The sequence below is a fragment of the Peromyscus californicus genome, unplaced genomic scaffold, assembly GCF_007827085.1.
Source record: "Peromyscus californicus insignis strain IS unplaced genomic scaffold, ASM782708v3 Scaffold_4__1_contigs__length_199733344, whole genome shotgun sequence".
Lineage (NCBI taxonomy): Eukaryota > Metazoa > Chordata > Mammalia > Rodentia > Cricetidae > Peromyscus > Peromyscus californicus.
Genome location: NW_026294562.1, coordinates 125431465 through 125457242, shown reverse-complemented (window position 1 = coordinate 125457242; position 25778 = coordinate 125431465). Strand labels below are relative to the sequence as shown.

At 40.5% G+C, this 25778-nt stretch overlaps 1 protein-coding gene across 1 annotated transcript in view; it reads left to right on the top strand.

Annotated features, from left to right (window-relative positions):
- Agbl1 (AGBL carboxypeptidase 1) overlaps positions 1–25778 on the top strand; it is a 773688-nt gene that overhangs the window by 119514 nt on the left and 628396 nt on the right. Inside the window, exons 16-17 of the mRNA XM_052760219.1 lie at positions 5663–5807; positions 18055–18208. Of these exons, the coding sequence (XP_052616179.1) occupies positions 5663–5807; positions 18055–18208 (299 nt within the window). The remainder of the gene's footprint in view (positions 1–5662; positions 5808–18054; positions 18209–25778) is intronic.

Below are 25778 nucleotides of genomic sequence, written 5' to 3'. Positions count from 1 at the left end.
GCTCTGTTGTCACCATGATCTTAAATTCCCAGTTAGTGTCGTGTTTTAAGGGATGTTAGGATGCTCAATGTAATGAGAAATCTGAGTGTGGAAATGCCAGTGAGAAAGCGTGAAAACCACACTTTTGAATAGTTTTGAACAAATGGGGTAGTTTTCCATATCTAACCAGATTACTTTCACACATAGCACTCTTGAGAAAGCTAGGGCGGGAGTTCTGGGGCTCATCCTTGTACGTTTTGCTCTTTTCCTGTTCTGTGTGTTTGCGATTTCATGATGTCATCATTCTGTGATTTCTAAACAGAACATGACAAAGACGATTGTCTGCTCTGAGAGGGTTAATTTAGATAAGCTAATCTACAGATCCATCAAAACAAAAAAAGTGCTTCTGGTACTTAAATATTTTGCCAGAAGCTAAAAGCAAAAGACAGAGGGAGGGCCACATCGTTCCTGTTTTCCTCTCAGGAAAACCCTCGCTGGGGCCGTTGATGCTGCGCTGCATGTCACACACGCACCTGATGTAGAGTTCAGTGTGGTTTCTGTAATCTCTCCAGGGAATGAAACAGGGCAGAGGGTTTGATCCCACTGCCCCCAAATCAAACTTGTTTTGTAATTATTCATCCTATATGGTTGACATGGACTTCAGAGACAAGTCAGGTCAATCCCCACACTAAACATTAGAGATTTTAATTACCCAGCTAAACAATACATTCAGGAGAAATTTTAAGATTGTCTCTGTGTGCACAATTCAGTCATTTCCCCTGCTATTCTTTCTATTCTGCTTCCATATCCCACCTACTTCCAAGACCACTCTACCAAGGGGGGAAAATGACTCTGGAGATGGAAGAACCAAATGAGTGGGCTCATTTTTCTGTGCCTCTCAGAAAGTAAACAAGGACACGTTGGTTTGTTTTATTTACTCCCCTGTGGCCTGCTTCTCTGTCTGACTTGTAGCTTTCATACCTTTCCCAGTCCTCTCCCAGCTCTGGTCTAAAGCAATCTCGATGCTGAAGGGCAGAGGGAGGGAAGCTGTAGGTGCTGAGTGGCCATGTAATACACCGCAGCTGATCTCCTCTGACATTTATCTCCGCTCGTGAGAGGAGATGGAACAGCTCATTCATGAAGATGAATGCCACACAAGAGCACTGCCATCATCCATCCTTCCGAGGGATCTCAGGAGAGAGATTTGGTGCTAGATAGAATATAAGGGATGCTGCAGTCACAGGGAAGCCCCGCGACTCGACCGCTGTGCCTTATTAGATCCCATTAGGTAAAATGATGTACCATTGTTAAAGAGCCTCCATCGTTGTGAAATTGCCTAATTTGAGGGAGGCTTTAGTGTTTGCTAATTTCATACACACACAGAACAACTGACATGACACACAACTTCCTGGACTATATCTTAGCACGAGTGGAGATGGATGTAATTTGTAACTGCCTGGTGTACGTTTCTTCCTGCCTCATTGAAGGCTTTATGGTCACCAGATTGCGAATCCTTCTGAGGATGAGTTGGTCAGGGAAGGAGAAGCTTTGAACTGTGGAGCAGCTGGGTTTATGTAGCCCAGGTTGTCTCTGTCCCAGCATGACCTGTCTAGGGTCCAGCTGATCTCAAAGCATGCTGATAGGCTTTATTTTTTTCCACCTAGAAGAGATGCTGAGAAGAGAAAATTGTTCTTGGATGTAAATTTCCACCATTCCTTCACCACAGTGACCTTGGACAAATTAATCAATGTTAGCTTCTTTGTCTGTAAAATAGGGATAACAATGGCATCTGTCTCCACAGAGCAGTTCTGAAGATCAAAGGGTGCACAGTAAAACACATAGTAAGCCAAAGACAGTATTCAATTTGTGCTAGTAATTTTTAGTGATAATTACTAGAATCGTCTTAAAGGACTCAATTACTGATGATTGAGTCATAGTGTAGAGCTCACCTTAGCTAGTACTCACTGGACTGTTTTATATTCCTTCTTTGTTTTAGACTATAAATTTGTAGCAGTCCTGGTATATACAGACCCAAACCTCAGATTCTTTCTTGCTGAACTGAACAAAATTTCTCTTATCCCTATGTCCATTTCTAAGAGGGAAATGATATAATGAAAGGAATCTTAGTTTCAGGGCAAAGTTCACACCAAGTATTGCTTATGTGGTTTTACTCAAGATACTTCACAGAATTGAGCCCCAATGTTTCCACTGATAGAATGTGTAAAACGTATTTACCTTGAAAGGGTAATTTTGCCTGAAAGGTTATGTTCCCTGGAAGGGTAACATTAAGATTGATGCAAAATAGGTGAGACATCTTAATTATTACTCAGGGAATCTTCGCTCCATTTATTCTGTAAACTTCAACTGAACAGTTGCTGTGTTCAGACAAGACACACAAATGCCGAGCCCAACAACACACACAGGACTAAAGCTGGTCCTGTCGGTAGGTACCAGCAGTGAGGGAGGCACAAGTGTCAATGGACTACGTGGGATGTTAGAGAAGGATTCCTGGAAGGGGAAGCATTTGAGCCGAGAGAGGGAACAGGAGAAATGGAGATGACGACGAAGGCTTTCTATGCCCTTGTGACACTGGAAGCAGCTAATGTAGGAAGGTTGAATGTTACTGCCTTGAAGACATCCTTCAGTATGTTCACACTGTAATGGAGAAAACAAAAACAACTAATTGGTAGATTTTATTCTACCATGAACAAGTTGAATCATGACAGTCACATTTCACTTTAGAGACTTAACAGACACACCGCCAAAGGTCTCTGAAAAACATTGTCTGGAAGCATTGTCACCCCCTCTATGGTGTAATTACCAGAGAAGTTCCCAGGGGGAAAGTCTGCCTTTTTTTTTTTTTAGATTCATCCAGAAATTAGACTCCTCACTAGAGGTTGCAGGAAAACTTCCTATAGCTGAATTTCCTTCTCTATAAGCTGATGTTCGGTTTCCCATTTCCTTCAATCCTAACAGGACACAACCATCTTGGAAAAGGCTAGTTTACCAGGGAGGAAGTTGATGCCCTCAGTCTATAGGGGTAATATGAAAGATGTGTGTGTGTGTGTGGGGGGGTGTGGTGTGGTGTTTACATGCATGCATGTGTGAGAAGATTTCATATAGTCAAAATTGCTATCTGGATTCTTCTCTTCTATCACTTGGATCATGGAATCTTAAAACCACAGACTTAGCTCATGATATTTCTCTTTCCATTCCACTGGACCTGGTCTTTCCTGGGAGCCCAGGGCTGGTTGCAATGATGAAGAACATGAGGACAGACACAGAGATTTCATTTCCCCCTCTTTCTTGCTCTCTGTAGCAGAGTGGAGGAGGGCTGAGTTTGTGGTGGGCAAATGTACTTGTGATATGACTTCCGTGTACAGTGGGCAACCTACAAAGCCTCAATACTTAATGCTGCATGCAACTGCTACTCTTCACAGTTCACAGGTAGACCCACAAAACAGCAAGGCCATTGCCAAAGAAGATGACTACAACTGATTTTTATGTGAGTTTATTATTTTCAAGTCAAGATGCTGACTCAGTCCCCACTGCTTATGAACCTGGTGACAGTAGGCATTTGATCATGTTTCTACCTGTTTTCATATTCATGAGCGTGTGTGTGTGTGTCTGTGTGTGTGTGTGTGTGTGTGTGTGTGTGTGTGTGTCTGTGTGTGTGTGTGTGCTGTGTATTGTTTATAGATTGGACACTCTTTCATGCTGTAATGCGGTGTCCCTGGCTCATTTCCCTTGGTTAGGAGCTGTAACTGACCAGTACCTATTTGTTATTCAGCTAGATATAAAGAAAACGTGCCTTTTCATTAGAGCCTTTGCAAGTGCAATCAGAAAATAAATAAAGACAGAACACATGTGCCTCACATGCCTTCTGGGCTGCCATCTGCTTCTTTGCGTACTTTCTAATAACCATAGTCTTAGCTTTTGGAGAAACTTCAAAACTTTGGGGGAAATCTGGAAAAAAACAGATTCAGTTAGATATCAAGATCTAGATAACACTATGGGGGGAGATACTCTTTCAAAGCTATTTCTGAAGGGCATGGGAAATAGACTCTATTGGTGTGATTCAGAAGTTCTGTGAGACAGTTGCTTGGTCCTGATGTTGTTAAGGGGGGCATGTATCTTCTTTTCCCTAGAATGAAAGGCTCAAGGTTGCCATGTGGACAGAAGCTGCAGCAAGCAAAGCATGTTGGGCTGTAGTTGAAAGGACTAACAACGTCTCATACTCTTACTCCAGTTTTATAAATACTGAAACATTAAATAAATGAATAGATATTGAAACATCGCAAAGAGCATAGGGAATATGATAGTGAGTTATTAGTTCTTTTTGTATACAACTGCCTTTTTGGCTTATTGGTGGTGAGGAAATCATGAAGACAGCTAAAAGCAGAAAAGAATACTTAGTTTCTATGTTTTACAAGAACACTTAAATAATAATTTGTTTCTTCCTTCTCATTCACCCAAACTCCTAAAACCTCACAATGAGGCAACAAGCTAATGTCATGCCAAAGGTGGATTTGCCTCTTTGGAGTTATGTGTATTTTGCATTATCATGCAGCCTGGGTGATAACATTTCTCAGGAAAGCCTGTACAGCTGTCTCAACATCCACAGGCAAAACGAGAATGTAACTGGCAGCATGTACGGAAAACATTGCTTGGAATGTACTTCTGGGTGCAATTTACTTTGATACTCTTCTCTGAAGTATCAAAATTGCTTCTTCATCTTTGACAAAGGTAAATGTGCATTCTCAAGCTTTAAGAAGTAGAGTCACCTTTGGGATGACAAAGTCCTTTGGTAAGAACTTATTGTTCAGTGAGAACAGTCTTCTCAGTTAGAGAAATCTGGTTTCAAGTTCTGTATCAGGCACTTCTTGGCTTTAAGGTCAACTAGTCATTCCAAGATTTCATTTCTTCATTTGCACAATGAGTTATTACAGTAGTAACAAAAGAGGAATGTGTGGATTTTGAGATGGAATTCAGTGTTTAGTAGTGATAGCTATAAATCCATTTGTCAGACACAGGGAGTGTGAGCTGTATGTTGATTGCTGTCCATAGATTCATGCTGTATTATGTCTTCATCAGAGAAGCGCCTTATTACAGCTGGAGACAGTTAATGCAGAGATTCATAAATGGCCAAAGCATAGAGAATAAATGTTGGTTGTGTTTAGCCCTGAATGGGAAATCTATATCACTCCCTCCAAAACTCAGAACAACACAGAAGAAGGAGCAGGAAGGATATCATAGTAAGGGGATGGATGATGTACAAACAAAATACAGCTTTTGGACATGACATAGCAAAATAAAACAAAATTAAAGGAATCATCTGGGCCTTATATGGTTGTGCAGAGTGACATGGACTGGGGAACCATATCTGGTTGGCTGTCTGCAATAGGACAGTAGGAAACAGCATTGCTTACATCGTCCTCTGTTTCCCAGCACAATGATAAGGTAGTGCTCATCTGCAGATGCAGCAAGGGAAGCCACAGCGTGTATGTCACAAGTGGGAGACACTGGGTGAGGCGTATGTGTGGCTGAACTGATACATGAGCAGGCAGTGAATTCACTTCCCTGTACCCACAAGTGTTTTTGATCGTTGAGTGATTGTTCTCTTGTCAATATGTAATCCAGGAGGTTTATGACATTTAGAACTCCGTTTACTTTCTCTCTTTAGAAACCACTATCGTCCGAATGCAGCTACCGTGGACGGAGCATCTGGGAAGCGCTATTACACCCTCACCTTCGCTGTCACCTTTCCACACAATGAGGATGCCTGCTACCTGGCCTATCACTATCCCTACACCTATTCCAGCCTCATGGTAACGTCCTATCACTTTGTTACCCTGGCAAGAGAGAAGGGACTCTCAGAGGTTTTTCTGAGGCTATTCCAGAGACCCTGGCATCGGGGTGAGCAGGGGAAGGGAAGCTATTGCTTTCCCGAGACAGGGAGGTTTGTTGTCATTAACTTGGCTGATGTTCCATGTCCTTCCCTGGTTGGACGGCATGACTGGGTCATGATCAGTGTCATTCTAAAGACCCAAGTTGTCTACTGGTTGAGAGTAGGAGCTGGGGTCACTTCTTAGGGCCTCTGTCTTTAGTAAGTTCACAAGTAGAGGATGAAGTTGTTAGATGGGCCATGAATTAGGGTCCAAATAGGCAGAGATGCAGCGAAGGATTCCTCACTAGATGTGAGAGGTAGATGGGAGGAAAGAGATTCTGTGTCCATGAGTCTGAGTTAGTCTATCCAGTGACCATGATTATTTTTGTAGAGAGTGCAGCATAAGCCAGCCAGTCTCACAGTTACTCCTGTTCTTGAAGCCCCTACAAAATTGTGCATAGGACAACTTTGAGTAAACTTATGCCTAGACCATGCTGTTTCCTATCATTTCCAAAAGTTAGCAAATGATCACTTTCCCCTAGCTATTTCATAACTCTCCTCTGGAATAATGAGCTACAATATCATCTACAAGATGCTTTTATCCTATGTGTTAATACAAAATGTTACTGCCATATTCGTAATATGTATATGTCTGTGTGTAGCATTTAGCCTGAAGGTTGAACATTTTCATTTTAAGACTATGATAAAGAATAGGACAAGATAACAACCCTTCAAAAGGAATGCATTGGTATAAATAAAAATCTTCTCATGGAGCAGGCACACTTAAACCACTTGGCTGAGCCCTTCATGCGTTGCAGCTGTCCTTCTTTCCATATGTTGTCTTGCCTACAGAGATATTTTTACTGTTTTCCAGACTGCAGAAGAAGCACAACTAGTGTTATTTGTGTATCCCCCTTAGAGAGCTCAAGAAGCTAATCTAAGGAATGTACATCTCACACTATGCTGGAACAAACCATGCCTGTTGTAAGACATGCTTGTTGCCTTTGGGGACACACAACAGGCAGGACTCATGAGTGTCTTCCAATATGTGTATGGTCTTGATTGTAAAACCCTGCATATGGAGTATCTACTGGGGAAGGAGATACACTTTTGCACAGCTGCTTGCTTTTTCCATTGTAGGAAGAGACATGGGTATAGGACACCCCAGTACCATCCCTATTTGTTAGACTACCTTGGACCCTGAGGAGGTCCTTGGTGGAGGTGAATATAAAATATTCAAAGGAGTTTGGGGGCTTGTCCAATTCACCTGTAACATTTATAGATGCATAAACTGAGCCTGAGAGGTCTGATATGTGGCTGGTGGCAAAGTGGGGAATAGAACACAGGGCTTTTATGTTAGTCCCTGTGGCCTTCCTACTGTATTGTAGATGCATTGAATAAATCCAGTGGACTTCTCTGCTCTGGGATCAGCTCAGTGTAATTGCTTGCTATTAAATTCCATAGCTACTAAAAATTCAGTTAGATAAGTTTTATAAGTATGTATAGTCATTGAGTTCTGTGAGGATAAAGATATATCTAACGGCTGAGCTTAAATCAACAACTCAAGGATTTTATCTGAAATACTGAGTTCTGTGGTTGTGGTTCAGCTGAATACTATCAAGATTTTCTTTAATCAAACATAGTCTAGCACTTATCTCAGGATGCTCTGATAGACTCTTGGTGAGTGTCTACAAGCTGGTTCAAAGACTGGAATCAAGCTTACATCTTGCTTCAGGCCTCTGGGACCCTTGCTTTCTAGAGGCTTGTCTTACTCGAGCACAGGATCTCATGTTTAACAACTTACAAGTAACTGAGAAGTAATTGAGATCAAGGGAGAAAGAATTTCATCTTCAAGGTTGACAAAATAACCAGCAAAGAAGATTCTTCTTAGAGGAAAGAGATGGAAATAGATAGGCAGGTAGATAGATAGATAGATAGATAGATAGATAGATAGATAGAAAGAAAGAAAGATAGAAGATAAATAGAGAAGAGATAGATATAGATAGATGATAGAAGATAGATGGATAGATGATAGATAGATGATACATGGATAGATGATGGATGAATGGATATATAGATAGATTGATGAGATTGCTAAGTGACTTCTGGCAATTTGGTCTGTTTCTACTAACTATTGAAGTTTGAGAAAATTTAATAGGAAAAGACAGGAAAAATGTGTCTCGAAGGGCTTCTTCCTCTTAAATGAGCAGAATAGGGTAAAAAAAGAAAATCTGTTATGTGAAAAGTGAAAAAAATACTCTGAATTTTAAGTTTCACATTTCCAGTGACTGATAGTCTTTGTCCTCTCTAGGTTAGGAGTGTAATTGACTGTGGCTTCACTTGTGAAACTCTTCTTCCCACCACCAACAGAATGAGTGCGTTTTGGGACACACACTGGTCATTTTTATTTTTGAACATGTCCTAAAACAGTTCTTTTCCAACTGATCAATGACAAACTAATGTGAATGATGCCCTAAGGATAGAATTAGCTGCATGTGACTTGAAGCTTATGTTGAGGGGTGGGAAATAAATTTTCATATGGAATTTTGAATCTCTTATAACAATGATCATGCTTAATAATTGCAAACATTTTCATAGCAAAGGACTATATGCTAGAAAATTTTACTGTGATTATAATTTTCAAACTTTAAAAACACTACTTTTTTCTTATAATAAGAGAATCAGTATTTGGTCCTTTCAAACTGATATCTTCCAGACGCTTGCCAGCGATTCTGCTGGATAATTGTGCAAATTACAGTGTTAAAATAAAGCTAAGAGAAAGAAATAGGATATTATAATTCTGAAGCAAACAAAGAGTTAGGTTTCAGTCAGCCATATCAAGATAGAAGTAGCTGAAAAAACTGCTCAGCTATGTTAGTATTGGCTTTTAAAGTACTGAGATGATGGTATGGATGGTGTAAATGGAGCAGTGGTACCACCTGAAAATGAGGCTCCCAGACAATTTTGGGTGGATTAGGAGGTGAGGAAATAGAATCTCATTGAGAACTTCTATCTGCATAAGCTGGCAAAAGATAAGGAAGGTTGGCATAAGTGGGACCCCTATACCGAGAGAGCGTAATAAAGCTTGTAAGGAGTAGATTATTGGAGCAGATTTTTTTTGTTTTTCTTTTCCCTGGTACGTATACTCAGTGAAGAAAATGTTGCTTCCATCTTCAGAGATGAGAAAAGGAGTAAGGGAAAGAAAAAAGGGAATGTAGGAGGGAGAAAAGAGAAGAATTTCATATGTACCTATCTTCCATTTTATGAAGGGTTCAGAATAAATGGAGAATTTCAGAGACATCAAATGGGAAGTGTTGGCTTCCATGTGGTAGATCAAAGAAGCAACCAGCAAGCTATAAATCAGTGTTGTCATATAATCAATTGACAGAGACCTAGGGGCCAAAACAAAAGGCTGATGCTGATGTAGGGTCTTGGTATCGAGGAGGTGACCATGAAGGAGCTGAGATGTGTTTGAAGGACAGGCTTTTGCCCAAGAGCAGGAAAATGTCACGTGTCCAGAGCTGTTGTGGCAGAGCTGTTTTCTCTGGGTAAGACTTTAATGTAGGCAGTCATGAAGCATAGTTGCTGTGGTGGCTATGGAACACCTTGGCCAAACGTCAAGGCAAGAAAGGAAGAGCAACAGAGGGTTCTATGATATACTAGTAAGGAACTTAAAGAAGGAGGGCCACCATCCCCTTATCTGAGACTTGTCTTCACTCCAGCATGCACCTGCTGCATGTGGTCTTGGGGGTGCTAGTGAATAAGAAGTAGAAGACTGACTGAGACTGGGGACTCTTCAGTGGTATCACTACCTTGAGTCACCCATACACCTGTAAGTAACCCCAGTAAACACATCAGTTCACCAAGCTGGTCTTGGGCAGGAGTCACTTCTTTGTTCTGTCAGTGGCTTCTGTCCCTCTGGGGAGTAGATGTGTCTCAAGACACCTTCCCAGGAAAGCTCACACCATGAGAGCCACAATATAAGGACAACTTTCAGAAGTCAGATGGACACGGATGAATCTAGGCTCCATGTTTTCTTGCATTGGAGTGATGTGCAAAGTTTTAAACTTCTTCCTAACTTAGTTTTCACACCTGTAAAATGGAAGCAAAATGCCATTGCTATATAGGCTGTTATGAATATATGATTATTGATAGATGGAAATTTAAAAGTGCCTACTCCAGTAATCAATTCTAGTTGGTAACCATTAGAGCACTGATGTGGTCTGTACTAGGACAAAAGTATTGAAGTTCAAATAGAAGAAGAGCACAAGGAAATAAATACAAGGCTAATGATGTCCTCATCACAGTGGTTACTTATTATCTTTACTTTTTAATGGATAATGGATATTTAAGCCCTCTTCTCCTTATAAATGGCAAATGTCCCCCTTGTTCTTAGAGTTAGCCCCTGGAGTGTGAGGATATCTCTCAGTGATAAGGGTTTTCAAGGTTTTCACCAGATGCTCATACCCATCAGCAACATCACAGGAAAACAGACTTAAGTCCCTTTAAGTTAGAGGGGCTGCTTTTGTCTGATGGGCGCTTGGCTAAAGCATGTCAGGAACTTCCAGTGTGCTCTCTGGCTTAGGTTTTTACTTAAAGGTGTTATTTGTTCCTGTGATGAGACGTTCTGATTATCTGCTGAGTGTACTGAAGTGCCCAGTGAAGTAAGCAATATAAAAATAAAATAGGCCATGTCTTTAGGGGTGGGCTTATTTCCCCCTAAATTAGGCCACCAGAAAGTGCAGTTCTTGGGAGATCATAACAAGAAAAGATGGTTTTTCCAGAGCAGAGTGCTTCCCACTTTGTAAGTGGCCATCAGCAGGGTAGCCTGCTGAAGTCAGGGAATGGCTGTTGTAGCACTTTAAGAAAGCCCAAGGACTCTGGATATAGCCCCAGGCTAAGGTTATCTGCTTGATCTCCCTGCAGACAGGCCTTTCTCTTTAAGGAGCCAGCCTCTCTGGGTGTTGCAGCAATTTCTTTGAACTCAGTGCTGCTTTCACAAAGAAACCCACCCCTGTGGCTTCCACAGGGCTGTAATTAGCATCACTTGGCACTGGTATTCATAGGCCCTGCTTCTCCCATCAAGGATTCCAACAATATCCAATTAAGAGAGCCTTTCTGGACCTGAGGTGGGAGCCTTCAGCTGGAGATCAAGACAAAGCCATTTGAGCTAAAGGAAATCCACAGAATTTTTCATTGCCTGTGTGACTAGAGCCAAAATAATCCTCTTGGAGTTGGAGGTGTTACATATTTGGTGCATATTAGGTGATAGGTCCAAAGGTTCAAATATTTCATTGAGAGGTGTGGGAGATGGCTATGGGAAAATTACAGTTCATGGGAATGAGCTTAAGTTAATGTATACTAGGCATTTGGAGGGTTGTGATGCTAGTGATAATTACACATGTAACATAAATGAATAGAATTCAAGCCTGTTGCTCCTGCATTTGCTGGTGGGCAGCAGGTTGAAGTGTACTGGAAAGGACAAGTTCCCTGGCATGGCAATGTCTTTGTCACTTGTTGACTCACAAGCAACTGTCCTTGATGACTTCCATAGATAAATGGAAAGCTGAACTTGCCTCCCATAACTGTGAAAGGATGAATGGCGCTGGTGGGTCGGCGGGCACGTTGGAAAAGTTACAAGCCATGGCTACGACTACCAGAGTTAGAAAGAGCTTTATTAGAAAGAAACCAGGCCTGGAGAGACAGAAAGATGGCGGGAGCGGAGCAGAGAGGAAACAGAAAAGAGAGGTGCAGAGAGCGAGCGTGGGGGTCAGTGCGTGGCTTTTTAAGGCGGGGACGCAGTCGCCCACTGATGACGTAAGGTGCCAGACAAGACCCCCAAGCTGCACATGTATAGAATCCTAACAAACTGAGCATTAAAACCTAGATTTAATTATTAATACAATTATGATACCCGGTAGTACTTTCTAGTAAAGGCAGGGTCTCCTGCAGTCTTGACAAGTTGATGTTCTACCATCCTGAGCTGTACTGCAGCCCCATCATTTCATTTATTTTTTATTGTTTGGTATCAGGGACTAAACTTCTGTGAGTTATTTGTAACACAAAATGATAATCACTGCTTTTCCTTGGCAGGCTGTCAATCATCCCAGTCCATCTCAGTGAGGACCCTTGTGTCTATGACGAAATGAGAAACAGTTGAAATATAGAGTCTGACGCACAGAACACTGTGGAGCAATAATATTTCCTAAAGTATATTCTGCAACACTCCAATTTCCTAAATCTTTAAATTTTAAGTTACACTTACGTATTTATTTAGTGTGTGTATGTACATGTACTCATGTGGATCATTGTGCCCATGTGGAAGCCAGAGAACAACTTGGAGAATTTGGTTTTCTCCTATCATGTGGGTCTTGGGGACTGAACTCAGATCCTCAGGCTTGTTAGCAAACACCTTTACCTACTGAGCCATTTTGCAAGCCCTCCTGAAATCTTTATAGAAAAAAAAGAGTCTAGTGGCATATAGATTCACGAAACTCCAAGTGCCAGTCTTTATTCTTGGTACTCACAGGACATGTGTACATAGTAAAGGAGATGAGAAGTTCTACAGCATGAAGATATTTTCATAGTATTTAACTTACCATTTCCAATGTTCAGGCTTTGAATGGCTCACCTCCTCCAGCTCACTAGATATTCCAGCATTTATTAACAACCTACTGAATGCACTTTGGGAAAGGCGTCAGGGCAGGTTCTTTGCTTTTGTGAATACTAAGCAAACACGTGAATATTAATCTGCACTTTGACACATCTAAGTCTTACAACAGGGCTTGGGCTAATAGCCCAAGACCGGTTTCCTTTTTGGAATATAAATTTCTTCAGTAAGCTTCTCTTAGGAAAATGTTATTCTATTTCCCACACAGTTGTTTTATTTTTTGCTATTTTTAAGACCATTTTTTTAATTTAGCTCTAATTTCTCTTAATAATGATCAGGAAATGTGGTTTACATAATTTTTCTTTTTGTTGAAATGCAGTGAATTTTAATAGCCTCATATATGACTAATTGCTATTCCAATTTCATGGATGTTTGAGAATAATTAAATAAAACACGGTCCCTGTTACGACAACTACATAAATGGCAACACTGTTCAGTGGTCCTGTGTTACTGCTTTTGCTACTTCTGTTTACCCAAGTCTGTGATGCCATTTTACAGTTTCCTACTCCCCGTGTCATTTTTCTCTTTCTGCTGCTTTGTGTTACATATTTCAAAACCATGTTATTTGATTCTTAAGATTTATGAGTTTTATATGTTCGTTGCGAATTGTGCCCTTTATCAAAATAAGATTTTAAAATCCCATTTAATGCACTTGATCTGGAATATGACTTTGTCATATATTATTGTTGCCTTGCCTACTTTAATTTATGTTCACATTCCCTCTTAGATCCAATATTTCTCCCTTAAAATGTTAGAGTATGGGCAAGCAAAAATAAAGAGATAATTTAGGAGTGTTTCTCATATACACAGAGCTGCTTTCAAAAATACCGCTTATAGATAACATGCATTAGAATGTTAAAAGTGGTAATTGGAATGTTCCTGTCATTTAATAAGGCTGATTTAACTCATTTATACTTACAACGTATTTGGTTATGGTTGTCATTTGAGGAGATGTTCTTTTCTGTGCTTTGCTGCAGTCTTTGTTCTCAAGTGCCATGTGGACCATATTTTCTTTGAGATGTTTCCCCGACTCTTGACTGTTTACAAACTACCAGTGCTTCATTTTTAGTTCTTCACTATAACATGGTTGAAGTTAATATTGTTTTACCAACAATAGCAGATAGCATTGAGTGTTCCTACATGGCAATTAGGAAAAATGATATATATGCATGTGTGTCTGTATAGGTGTATGAGCACAGGAGTGCAGTTGCCCATGGGGGTGAGAAGAGAGTGTCAGACCCGTGAACCATTTGACATGGATGCTAGAATGAAACTCGCAACTTCTGCCATGGCAGTAAACCCTCCTAACCATGAAACCATCTCTCCAGACCTTGCTTTTATTTTTTCATTTTATTTTGGGTCATAACTTTTTATACTCAGTGCTAGGAATTGAGCCCAGGGAATCGCACAAGCTAGGTGAGTGCTCTACCTCTGAGCTACCTCCTTAGGCAAAAATATAAAACATTAAAAACAAAACTCACCTCATCTAACCTCTCCACCCTCCATACCCTTCCTTAGGGCCTAGCCTAATAGTTGTAATCCTCATACCACATCAAGGAAACTTCTCTTTGCAACAGACAGAGACCATTAAAGAAACCACAACCAACAAGATGCAGATTGTGGAGTCAAGTCCCAAATGATACATCTACAATTCAATTCCCACACCTAAGGCCAAGGGATCGTTGTGGGAAGCATGGGTGGGAAGACTGTAAAAGCCAGAGAGGGTGAGGAAGTTTTCTGTGAGAATGTGTCTCCTAATAATCTCAGAAGCTACACCATAAAGTCTCATCAGCATGACTGCCTAAACATGACCTGAACAAGAACAACAATGGGAGGCAGGCTTTTCCCCTCCAGGGGAAGCCCAGGAGGCACCAACCATAACTAAGAACTACAGGCAACTAAGGAATGCTGGGAGCTGGAGAAATAGTCTTCTCCAGGGGAGAGAACATCAATTGGCTATCAGATATCAAATGATCAGCCCTGGAAACATACATATAAATAACAATCATCTATCATCTATATCTATCCATCCATCATCTGTCTGTCTATCTATCTATCTATCTATCTATCTATCTATCTATCTATCTATCTATCATCTATCTATCTATAGGCCCATAATGACAGTTAATGATAAAAAGGGTCATGAATTTGAAAAAGAGCAAGGAGGGGTATATGGGAAGGTTTGGAGGGAGGAAAGGAAAGTGGGGGAAATGATGTAATCATATTAGAATCTCAATAAAAAAAACACCCTTTAAAATCTTTTATTTTGAGACAGAGTCTTGTTAAGTTCCCAGACTGGCCTTGAACTCTCTTTGTAGATCAGGCATACCTTGAAATGGTCAGCCTTCCAAGATGCTGGCATTATAGGCTTGTGCCACTTGGAAATAGATATTTTCTCACATTGTTGTTTTCTTTCTGAAGTTAGCAACCACTGCATGAAGTAGGGAATATTATTTTAATATGAATTTCAAAGATGAAAAACTAAGTCATAAGGAGGATAATATTTTTTAAGTCTCTACAAAAGCATAGTCAGAATGTAAACACAGGCAGTGTGGCCCAAGCACCTCGCTCTTTCTAAGCCTTTCTGTTGGGAGGCTTAATGCTTTTTATTTCCAGGAATCAAATATTGCTGTGTGCGTGTATGCACTGAAAAAGTTAATATTTGTTTTAATTTATTCCCCTTTCATGTATCTGTTTTTGCTTTCATTTCTTGTAAAAGTCTTATGTATTATTTAGAAACTAGTTTTTCAACAGTTGTGCTGATTTAAAACTTCTTTAACTGCTCATGATCATAAACTTGATAGAAACAGAGTTATTGGATTAAAATCCTTTCTACTATCAATCTCCAAGCAGTGCTTCATTTCTTCTGGCATCTAGTTCTGCAGAAAGAAGTATAAGCCAAGAAATTTGTGTGTGTGTGTAGATACATGTATGATAGGATTATTTACACACATACTGACAGGTACCTACAGTGAAACACATACATTTTAAAAATAGACTTAATTACAGGTCCAAGTTTTATTCTGTTCCAGGGAGGGTAGTGCTATCAGGTTTAGAATAATAACCAAAAACATTAGACATGAGGCCAGGGTTTACCAAGAATAAACTTCATCTATAGGAAAGAATGCAGGCAACGCAACTGGACAGAATGTATGGAGAGGACTTGTTTGGGGTCTCTGGAGTCTCCTGAGCAGCTTTCTTTGATCCTCTCACTGTTTGTGATGGAACAGCATGGTCTGAGAAATGATGCTGAGCAAACGTTTAGGTACTGTGTCCACCTGGGGAAGTCGTGAGCCCTGGTCCTTGAGCTTCCTGACCTCTGTCCTATGTATGTCTGACTAGGGAGAAAGAATATGACAAAATCTTGACAGTTTCTCAAAGGGGGAAGGACAAAATGAGGATACATATTGAAACTTTGAAGTCCAGTGTAAAGGTAGGTAGTTTAATGTGGGGATAGGAGTAGGCTTAGGTAAGAATTATGGCATGGTTGTTTCAGATTTGTGGACAATATAAGGTGATGATTTTGAAAACAGAGATTCAAATGGTTATGGGTGGAGGTTTGATGGAAGCTCTATTTTATTTTCTTGGAAAAGAGTCTTGTAAAACAGTAAAGGTCATGTCAATGTGAACAGTAAGCCCTAAGGGGTGGGTGATTTTGTTTATCAGTTTCAAGGAGCACGTGACTCCAGGTCCAATTTTCTTGTTCTTTGTTTTTATCTCCTCATCTTCTGTCTCTCTTTTCCTCTTTTCTTTCCCTAATGCCTTTTCTCCCCCTTTCCTTTCTTCCCTTTCTGATTCCTTTTTTCTCCTCCCCTTCATCCTCCCCAAATCTCTCAGTTTTGTTTTCTTTCTTTGTTTTTTGACATGGAGCCTCCCTGTAGAGGCCAAGCTGGCCTTGAGCTCACTAGGCAGCCAAGGCTGGCCTGAAACTCAGCTATCTTCCTGTCTGCCTCTTGAGTGTTGAACTTACAAATGTGAGCCACGAGGCTCAATTCTAGGTAAAATTTCCACATGCTCTTGAGGTAGAAGAAAATCCACAGGACTATGTGGTTCTTTTTGTTCCTGGACACATTTTATTTTCCCATGGGTCTCAAATAGTTCAGTACTTAAATATTTATAGCCATGCTGTTTCCTTAAACTTCATTTAGAACATTATTTCCCTTGTTTTTGTTATATTCATTTTCTGTTTCTGTTGCAACAAATTGTCATAAAACTTAGTGGTTTAAACAAGAATTTGAAGAAAATGAAATTAGAAGTTTGACATAGATATCTTTGGACAAAACCAAAGTATTAGAATGTGCCCCCTTCTGAAGTCTGAAGGAGTCATTTTCTTGCCTTTTTTTTAGCTTCTGGAGCTTCTCATACACCTCTGTTTATTGTACCATTCTCTATCTTCCATGGCAGGATAGCAGGCTGGGTGTTCATTGGTTCTCAGCAGCCAGGAAAAAGTCTTTGCTTTTAATTCCTTATACTTATATTGACCTCAACAGGATAAGGCAGGATAGACTCCTTGTCTTATGGGAATCTTCATCTTATAGCCTCTGTGTCCATTTAAGCTTAAGTACTCATATGTTCTATAGGTGAGAGCATGAGTGTTTGGGGCACATAATTCTGCCCACGTATAAACACTTCCTCTACACTATACCCTGCCACAATATATTCACAATTATTCTTATAAGATATTGTGTGTGTGTTATTTACCTAGCAGCCTCAACCTTCAAGAGAAAAGGTAGGTTGCTTCTTCTGTCTATTGATATCTGCCTGATTATAGTTAAAACTTGATATCTGAAGCTGGATTATGTCTGTCCACCAATCTCATGTGTTGCTGTGGGGCTGGCCGTGCCATCTCCGGTTGTTGAAGTCACTGTAAGCAGATGGGAGTCACAAGGTATCTCTAGCATGTTTTAAGTAGTCCCCTTGTTTTGGTTAGTGAAAACATTAGTGGTCTTAAAGGTTGTTAACTAGGTGTCCTTGTTTCGATGGCTTTCCCATCTTTTGTGTAATGCTGTACTTTCAACTAGTTTTTAAGTCTGGAGGCAGAGTAGAAAAAAACTCAGTTGTTACTGGCCAGTTTCCCATTAACTTAGCATCACATAGGTAAGCTGTTTTTGGTTTTCCTTCAAGATGTTCATAGCTTTCCATTAATGCCTGGACCTACTAGATTCTGTGTTGCTGGGACTCATGGTTTCATGGTCTCCAGTGCTCTGGTATTCTCTGTGTTCATGGTAACTACACTGTGGTGATAGGAAGAACATTTTATGTCCTTGCTTTCTTACTTATAGTGCAACTTGCAAACAAATCTGGTATGCACATATGTGCAGGACCAATGCTGTCTGTTTGGCCCCGAAACTCCTAAGAAAAGCCTCTCGTCACTCAGTGCTCCATATCCATCAGGCAGATTGGGTTGACATAAGCACTTCTGAAAATTGCAAGGTTTAATGAATGTAAGATATTTTTTCCTGTTTGAGCTATTAGATAAATATTAATAATAAGCATGCTTGTTTTATTTCTGTTCTAGACTCACCTTGAAATTCTGGAGAGAAGCATTGATCCCAGGCACGTCTACTTCCGGCAAGACAGTCTCTGCCAGACATTGGGAGGGAATCCATGTCCATTGGTGACTATCACTGCCTTTCCTGAATCTAACAGTGCCCAGCATCTGGAGCAGTTCCGTGAGTAGAATGATGACCCTCTTCTTGCAAATTTGGCTGAGAGGTCCCTCTGAAGTCTTGGTAATGCTTCTTTTGTTTTAAAACAGAAGTCTGTATCTGACTGGGGACTTGTCTGTCTTGATGGAAATACATCACTGTGTCTTCTTGATATGACACCAAGAGTAAATGTTAATATCATTCTGTGGTTAAAGAATGGGGAAAATGAATAGCTAACTGTCAGGGAGAGGAAATGACTTGCTAGGATACAGAGCAGTTCACCCGTGATGGTTGGTGACTTCCTCTTTGAAAACAGAACCAGGCCCCTGAATCACATTTTCCAACCTCTAACCCAGGCTCTTTCTCCATGCTCTTTGTTGTTCTGTGACTCTCAGTCAGTCAGTATGGGAAGGAAGGAAACCGAATCTTTGAGCCCTGGGTGATGAATTCTCTTGGTAACCTGAGTAGCTGAAGCTCAATGTCTGAGGATATAGCCAAGAACTCTGAAATCAAAGCAAAGCCAAATCAAGAGCACAGTACAAACATTGACATTGATTCACATGTGGATACTTAGGCAGCCATACGGACATATGGTTGCACACCCCCCCCCCCAAATACAGATCTATGATGCCCTTTTAATATAGAGTCCTGAGTATAAGCATGGCTGATTTGTTACCAACAAGCTTCAGACCTCACTGAGGCAAGAGAAACAAAAGAGAATGAGGAATGATTTGCAATGAAAAGAAATTTGGAAGATGAAAGAAAAGACTGGAGAACAAAAGCCAAGTGAATTTATTCCCAGAACATACCATCTTACCTGATGAAGTGCTAATGGTGTTCAGGTGACTCTTGGGTAGATACAAAATGTAATTTCTCACATCCCATCAGCGTCTGACAATGGATGCTTAACAACCTGGCATTTCAACAACTGATTATCCCATCGGAATTAACAAGGCCCTAAAGTGCCTTAATGAATAGTAAGGGATTTAAAAAAAATTCTCTTATGTGTTTTATGCATTTAAGAGCAATTTTCCAGCAGCCACAGAGCCCCCTCCACTTGGCAGATGAGCAGAGCCAGGGAGTTGGAGGTAGTAATCCAGTAATCTTCACTGGGTAATTATTTATTTAAGAAAGTAGATACATATAAGTCTGTGTTTTCCAAATTCTGTTCCTAAGGAGGAGAACATAGAAGACATGTGAAAACAATATATGTATGTGTATATATACATATATATATTTAAGTAATCATATAAATAGCAAGCAGAAATCAGCACCCATTGAATCATAACTGTCTTTTCTTCCTGTTTCTTCTTCTTCTTCTTCTTCTTCTTCTTCTTCTTCTTCTTCTTCTTCTTCTTCTTCTTCTTCTTCTTCTTCTTCTTCTCTTCTTCCTCTTCCTCCTCCTCCTCCTCCTCCTCCTCCTCCTCCTCCTCCTCCTCCTCCTCTTCTATTGACCTGTTTCTTGGAGTTTGGGTTTTAGGACATTTCCAATCCTCTGGTCAAATAAGAATGATTTCTGCTTGCTCTTTATTTAAAATGTATATTTTCTATTCTAGGTCTCTGGGCTACCCAGCCTCTGGGGCCTGGTGCTCCAGGAAGTGTCAGGGGTGGGTTCACTCTCATGGCTTGGGTCTCAGGGGAGAACTGTCATTGGTTGGTCACTCCCATAATCTCTAGGCCACCCTTATCCCTGTATATCCCATAAGCAGGACAGACTGTAGGTTGAAAGTTATGTGACTGGGTTGGTGTCCCAATCTCTCCACTGGAAGTCTTGCCTGGTCATAGGAGATGACCAGTTCAAGCTCCGTATCTGCAATTGCTAGGAGTCTTAGCTGGGTCATCCTTGTAGAATCCTGGGAGTTTCCTTTGCATCAGTTTTCTATCTGACCCGAAATATCCCCCTTTTCCAGTTGGCTCTTTCGGTAATCCCCATCCCCACCTGATTTCTCATGTTCCCATCCCCACTCACCCCCAGTCATCATGAAGCAACTGGTAGAAATAAATGCAGAGACCCACAGTCAAACATTAGGCCAAGCTTCGGTGAGGAAGGATTGTAGGAGCCAGAGGAGTCAAGGACATCACAAGAAAACCCACAGAATCAACTAACCTGGGCTCACAGGGACTCATAGAGACTGAACTGACAACCAGGGAGCCTGCATGGAACTGACCTAGGCTCTCTGCATATATGTGACAGCTATGTAGGTAGCTTGGTCCTCTTGTGGGACTCCTAACAGTGGGAGCAGGGGCTGTCTCCTACTCTTTTACAGGTTTTTCGAGCCCTACTCCTCATACTGGGTCACCTTGCCCAACCTTAATAAATGGGGAGGTGCTTAGCCTTACTGCCACTTGAAATACCATGTTTTGTTGATAACCATGGGAGACCTGCCCTTTTCTGAATAGAAATGGGGGAGGAGTGGATGGATGGGGTGGGGGGGGGCGTGGAGAAGAGGCAGTGGGAGGAGAGAGGGGAGAGGAAACTGTAGTTGGGATATTAAATAAATAAATAAATAAATAAATAAATAAATAATAGAAATGTATGTTTTCACATGTTTATCTGCTTAGAAGAGCCATGGTTTTGTTTGATGCATATCCTTCACCTTTACCATCTTGAAATTCTTTTAAAAAATAGTTTCTACCAGTTATTTGTGACAACATGGAAGGAAATTAAAGGACTTGGACTAAGTAAGTCAAGTCAGGCACAGAAGGACAAATACCATATGATCTCATTTATATGGGGAAGCTAAAAATGTAGTTCACAGAATCAGATATTCTGCTGGTAACTACTTTTAGTCAACCTGACCCAAACTGTAGTCAGGTGACAAGAGGGGGAACCTCAGTTGCCTCCAAAAAATTGGCCTGAGGACAATGCAGGCATTTATTGATTAAAGATTGATGTGGGAGGTCTCATCCCTCTATGGACAATGCCCAGATGGTCCTGGGTTGTATAAAAGTAAACCAAGCAATTCATGGAGAGCAAGCAAATAAGACATGTTCTGTGGCCTCTGCTTCAGTTCCTGCCTCTGGTTCCCGATCTGCTTGAGTTCCTGTCCTACTTCCTCAGTGATGGGCTGTGACATAGAACAGTAAACCAAATAAACCCTCTTCTCTCCTAATTTGGTTTTGGTCAGTGTTTTATGAGAGCTATAGAGAAGTGAACTAACACAGACTCAAGTAGTGATTTCTACAGACTGGGAAGAGTACTGGGGGAAGAAAAGAGGGAGGGGGTGGGCAGTGGGTATGGTGATGCTATTGAATAGGAAGAGAAACTTCTAATGTTCCATGGCACAGAGAAATAACCTCAGCTGTTAGCAATTCATTGTAGTAGTTGAAAGTATCCAGTACAGAGGGTTTTGATATTTTAGTCATAAAGAAATGCTAAATGTTTGAGGTGTTTTATACATCAAAAACTTTTTTCAGATCATGCCTCATTGTAAACCTACTGAAGTCTCACACTACCTCATAAATATGTGCATGTTTTATGTCTATTAAAAAACTTAAAAAAATCAAAAATTAAAAATTAAGGGCCTCAGCAAAGAATAAATAAATAAACAAGTTTTGACAAGGAGCCCTGGATTTACATTTTGCAGTGGGTTTTGCAAATTGTATATCTGATTCTGGATGATCCAAGGTTAATTAAAACATAGGCAAGGATGGTGCTTTTCTATGTTATCATCTTATTTTTCCATATCATGTAAGAAGATTTCCAGCTTATTTTGACCATTCACTCACTTAAAAATAAACAACAAAAACAAACAAACAAAAAACCCACCTTAGTTGTGTGTGTTATGTGGCTATCTTCACTAGAGTATTTTAATTTTATTTCTGTGATAAAACACCATGAGCAAAAGCAATTAGTGGGGAGGAAAGGGTTTATTTCAGTTTACAGTCCATTCCAAATCACAGTCCATCATTGAGGGAAGTCAGAGCAGGAACTCAGGGCAGGAACCTGGATGTGATGCAGAGCCCATGGAGGAATGCTGCTTAGTGGTTTGCTCCTCATGGCTTGCTCATTCTACTTTCTTATAAACTCAGGACCACTAGTATCACCTGCTGTGGGCTGGTCCCTCCCACATCAATCACTAATCAAAACAGTACCGCATGGACTTACCTATGGGCCAGTCTTGCCGAAGTGTTCCCTTAATTGTGGTTCTTTCTTTTTAGCTGTAGCTTGTGTCAAGATGACATAAAATGAACCAGCACAGTGACTGATGGTTATCTTTCATTATGAGGATTCATTTCAGCAAATCCCATTTTACAGATGTGACAAGTGGGACTCAGGGAGGTTCAATACCGTGACCAATAGCAGTGCCAGATTTCCAACTTTGTTATTTTTGACTCCAGAGTTTACAAAAAAGTAAATGTGTTGATGCAATCATCATGCTGCGCAGCAGTATTCTGGCTTCACTCTCTGAGCAAGAACTTCTTCTATTCCCTTTGTACTCTGTCTACAATTTAATAGGAAGCAGGGTAGTTGTTGTGGCAACTCATATTAATAAACCCCAGATATCCTGCTCTCTTGCTGCTTACAATGAGTTTTATTTACGTTTTTCTTCCTAATGGTAAATGTAGACGTTCCAGATACAGGAGCAGGGAGGCATAGATTATATTCTTTTGACTTCAAGATCTTTCCTTCGATCCCTCCCATCCCACAGCAGAGCTCAGATTGCAGAGACTGGATTTAAAAGTGTGTGTGTGTGTGTGGGCGGAGCACAGAGTCATCACAGTTATATAATTAAAAAAATTTTTTTGTTATATTTTCTATTCTTTGAAAAAACGTATGCATGTATACAATGTGTTTTTATCATATCTTTCTTCCTCCTGGGGTCTCCCCAACACGTCTCCCTCCAAACTTCATCAATATTATTAGCATCATCATTATATTTAACCTACTGAATTCAATTAGTGCTGCCCATATGCACATGGCTGTAAGCACATTTTGCAGTGCATAAATGCCATCTCTGGGTCTGTAAAATAAGAACGACCCAACACAATATAAACACCATCTACTTCAAAGCGCAATTAACCATGCCTGTAATTCAGAAGTAAAACCACTTAACTTCCTGTGAACCATAGAACTCGATGTATTGATTTAGAACATGGCAAATGAGCCAGAGGCTCAAGGTTCTTTGCCTCCAGGCTTCCCTTCAGGTGAGCTTAAATTGTCTCACTTGTTTCTTCCCCAGGAGAGACTGGGCCAGCTTCAGTCAGGTGTGGGTTATTTAGCTGTGATGCAACCTGTTTCTGGTTCAATGGCTGCCACTCACCTTTCCTAAGGAGGGATTTGTGCAGTGAAGGGTTTTCCTTCCACTCTGGAGGATTATCACTTGAGTTTTATTTTCCAAACCCAAAGAATACCAGTGTGGTTATGGGGCCCAAAGAGAATCTCCTTCGTCAAGGCTGCTTCCCTTGGCTATTTGTTGTAAATGCCCAGAACTGGTCATTTCTAAGGACGATTTATTGAGTACTTTTACTTCTTCCTTGGGTGTAGACTCCCAAGAGTCTCCCAGAAGCATTTATTTGGTTTGATTTATTTTTCTAAAGTATTTTTCTTTTTTAAAAAGTTATTTTCCTGGAATGGTTTTGCCTTTTTTGATAAATATATTCTCAGTTCAGTACTCACCAGATTTACCAGCTGTATATTTTTATCTCTGCTTGGAGACTTGAGGATGATGTTTTCCTAAAATGCTCCTAAGAGAAGGCTCATGACTTTGTATCTGAGTTTAAGCCCCTAGAAGCAAGATCCCGGTAGACCTTAAAAAGTCTCACACATATCTGTCCTTTTCAGTGGGACAGTAGTTAGGCAGTCTGAGAAAGCACCAATGAAGCCATTATGGAGGAGCTAAGCTTCAGGAGAAATTGATGATGCAATGAGCCCTCTATAAGACAATGAGCCTACCATCCTGGTTCATGAGGGATGTGTGAGACATTGGGGATTTAGGGATTCTAGATCCTTCCAACTGACAAAGTGGGTTCTCTAAAGAGCGTGGGCTATTAGTGAGTCTAGGCCCCTGCTAACTGGTATAATCTGTGCTATCTAAGGAAAACATGACATGTAAGACATGCACAGCAGAGAGCAAAGGATGAGGAGTGAACAGAATCTGACATGATGGGACAAATGCTGGGACAGGATGGAACAGAAGACAGCTAGCTCATGAGCAGGCCTAGGGATAGGTTTGGTTGGCAAGATCAATACAGACACTGTTTCTAGTGCTTTCTGAGGCTAGTGCTCATTGGTTAATGGTATTTCAGCACAATTACATTTAGCCCAATTAAGTTATTTTTAAACAACTTGTATGTTAATAAAGTGATGAACCCATCCTTTAAACATGCAACTTTCAAAAGAAGAGAAGGTTTTATCTTCAGTCCATACTTGTCAATAAATTTATGTGTGTGTTGGTGTTTATCTGTCTGTCTGCATTCTTGGATTTGAACTGAGAGAAGATGCTGAATTTTAGCAGAAATTGAGAAGAATTCAAAGAAAAGAAAATCTTGAGTGGTCATTACTCACCCAGATCCTAGTAGAAGTAGAGAGGAGTCTTGGGTCTCATTACTTACCCAAACCTAGAAAGGCAAGTAGTTCTATATTTTTCTTGACCCAGCCATTACTCCAATCATTCCTGTTTTTCTTCACTCAAAATGTGCTGACTTTGTGTGCAAATTACTCTTCTTCCTGTGCCTCCTCCTCCCACCACCTCTGGGAATTGAACAGATGGCCTTGCCATGGTAGACAAGCCCTCTACTGCTTTATTGCCAAGCAATCTCTCAAACAGTCCTTTTAAAAATAAGTATAATACTCTTAAATTTATTCCTTGAGAATTTCAGACGTGTATACAATGTATTTTGGTCATATCTACCCACCATTCTCCCTCTCAACTCTACAAGGACAACTCCATACCCCACATTTTTTTCTCAACTTCATGTGTGTGTCCCATTTATAGCCGAAAACTCTGTAGACATTTTCTGCACTTTAACAAATTTTGAGTCGCTGTATGAACCACCATCCATGGCCAATTTTCTTTTTCTGAGGAGAACTGAAAGCTGTACTAATCTATGGGTATAGGAAATACTTAAAAGGCAGTTTGATGCTGTGTCTATTTAGTAAAATAATTATAGTAGGTTCTCTCTTAGGACCCATGTCTTCCCCAGCCTCATGTTCTTGGTCAGGCTTATAGAACCAGGCATGCGTTCCCTCCTGTGTCATGGGCCTTAGATCCAACCAGAAAGCAGTTGGTTATCCCTGTAACTCTGAAATGACTATTTCATCCATAGGCATATTTGTCAAGTCAATCATTATTGTAGTTCACAAGGTTCATGGCTTGGTAAGCATGTTGATGTTTTTTCTCCTCCAGCAAGCTGTATATCATCTTCAAGCACTATGGAAACTAGCTAGCAGAAAGGAAGCTTCCAAATCAGTGCCATCATGATTTTTCTATGTTCTGTGGTCAAAGTATGTGGTATCTTCAGCAATATCAAATTCTAGAGGCAACCAAGAGCAGTGGCAATAGCCTGTTGTGTTTTAGGGGTTTCTGGGATTCCCCTTACAAATAGCTCAAAGGGACATATATCATGCCTGACACTGGGCTTTAGATTAGCA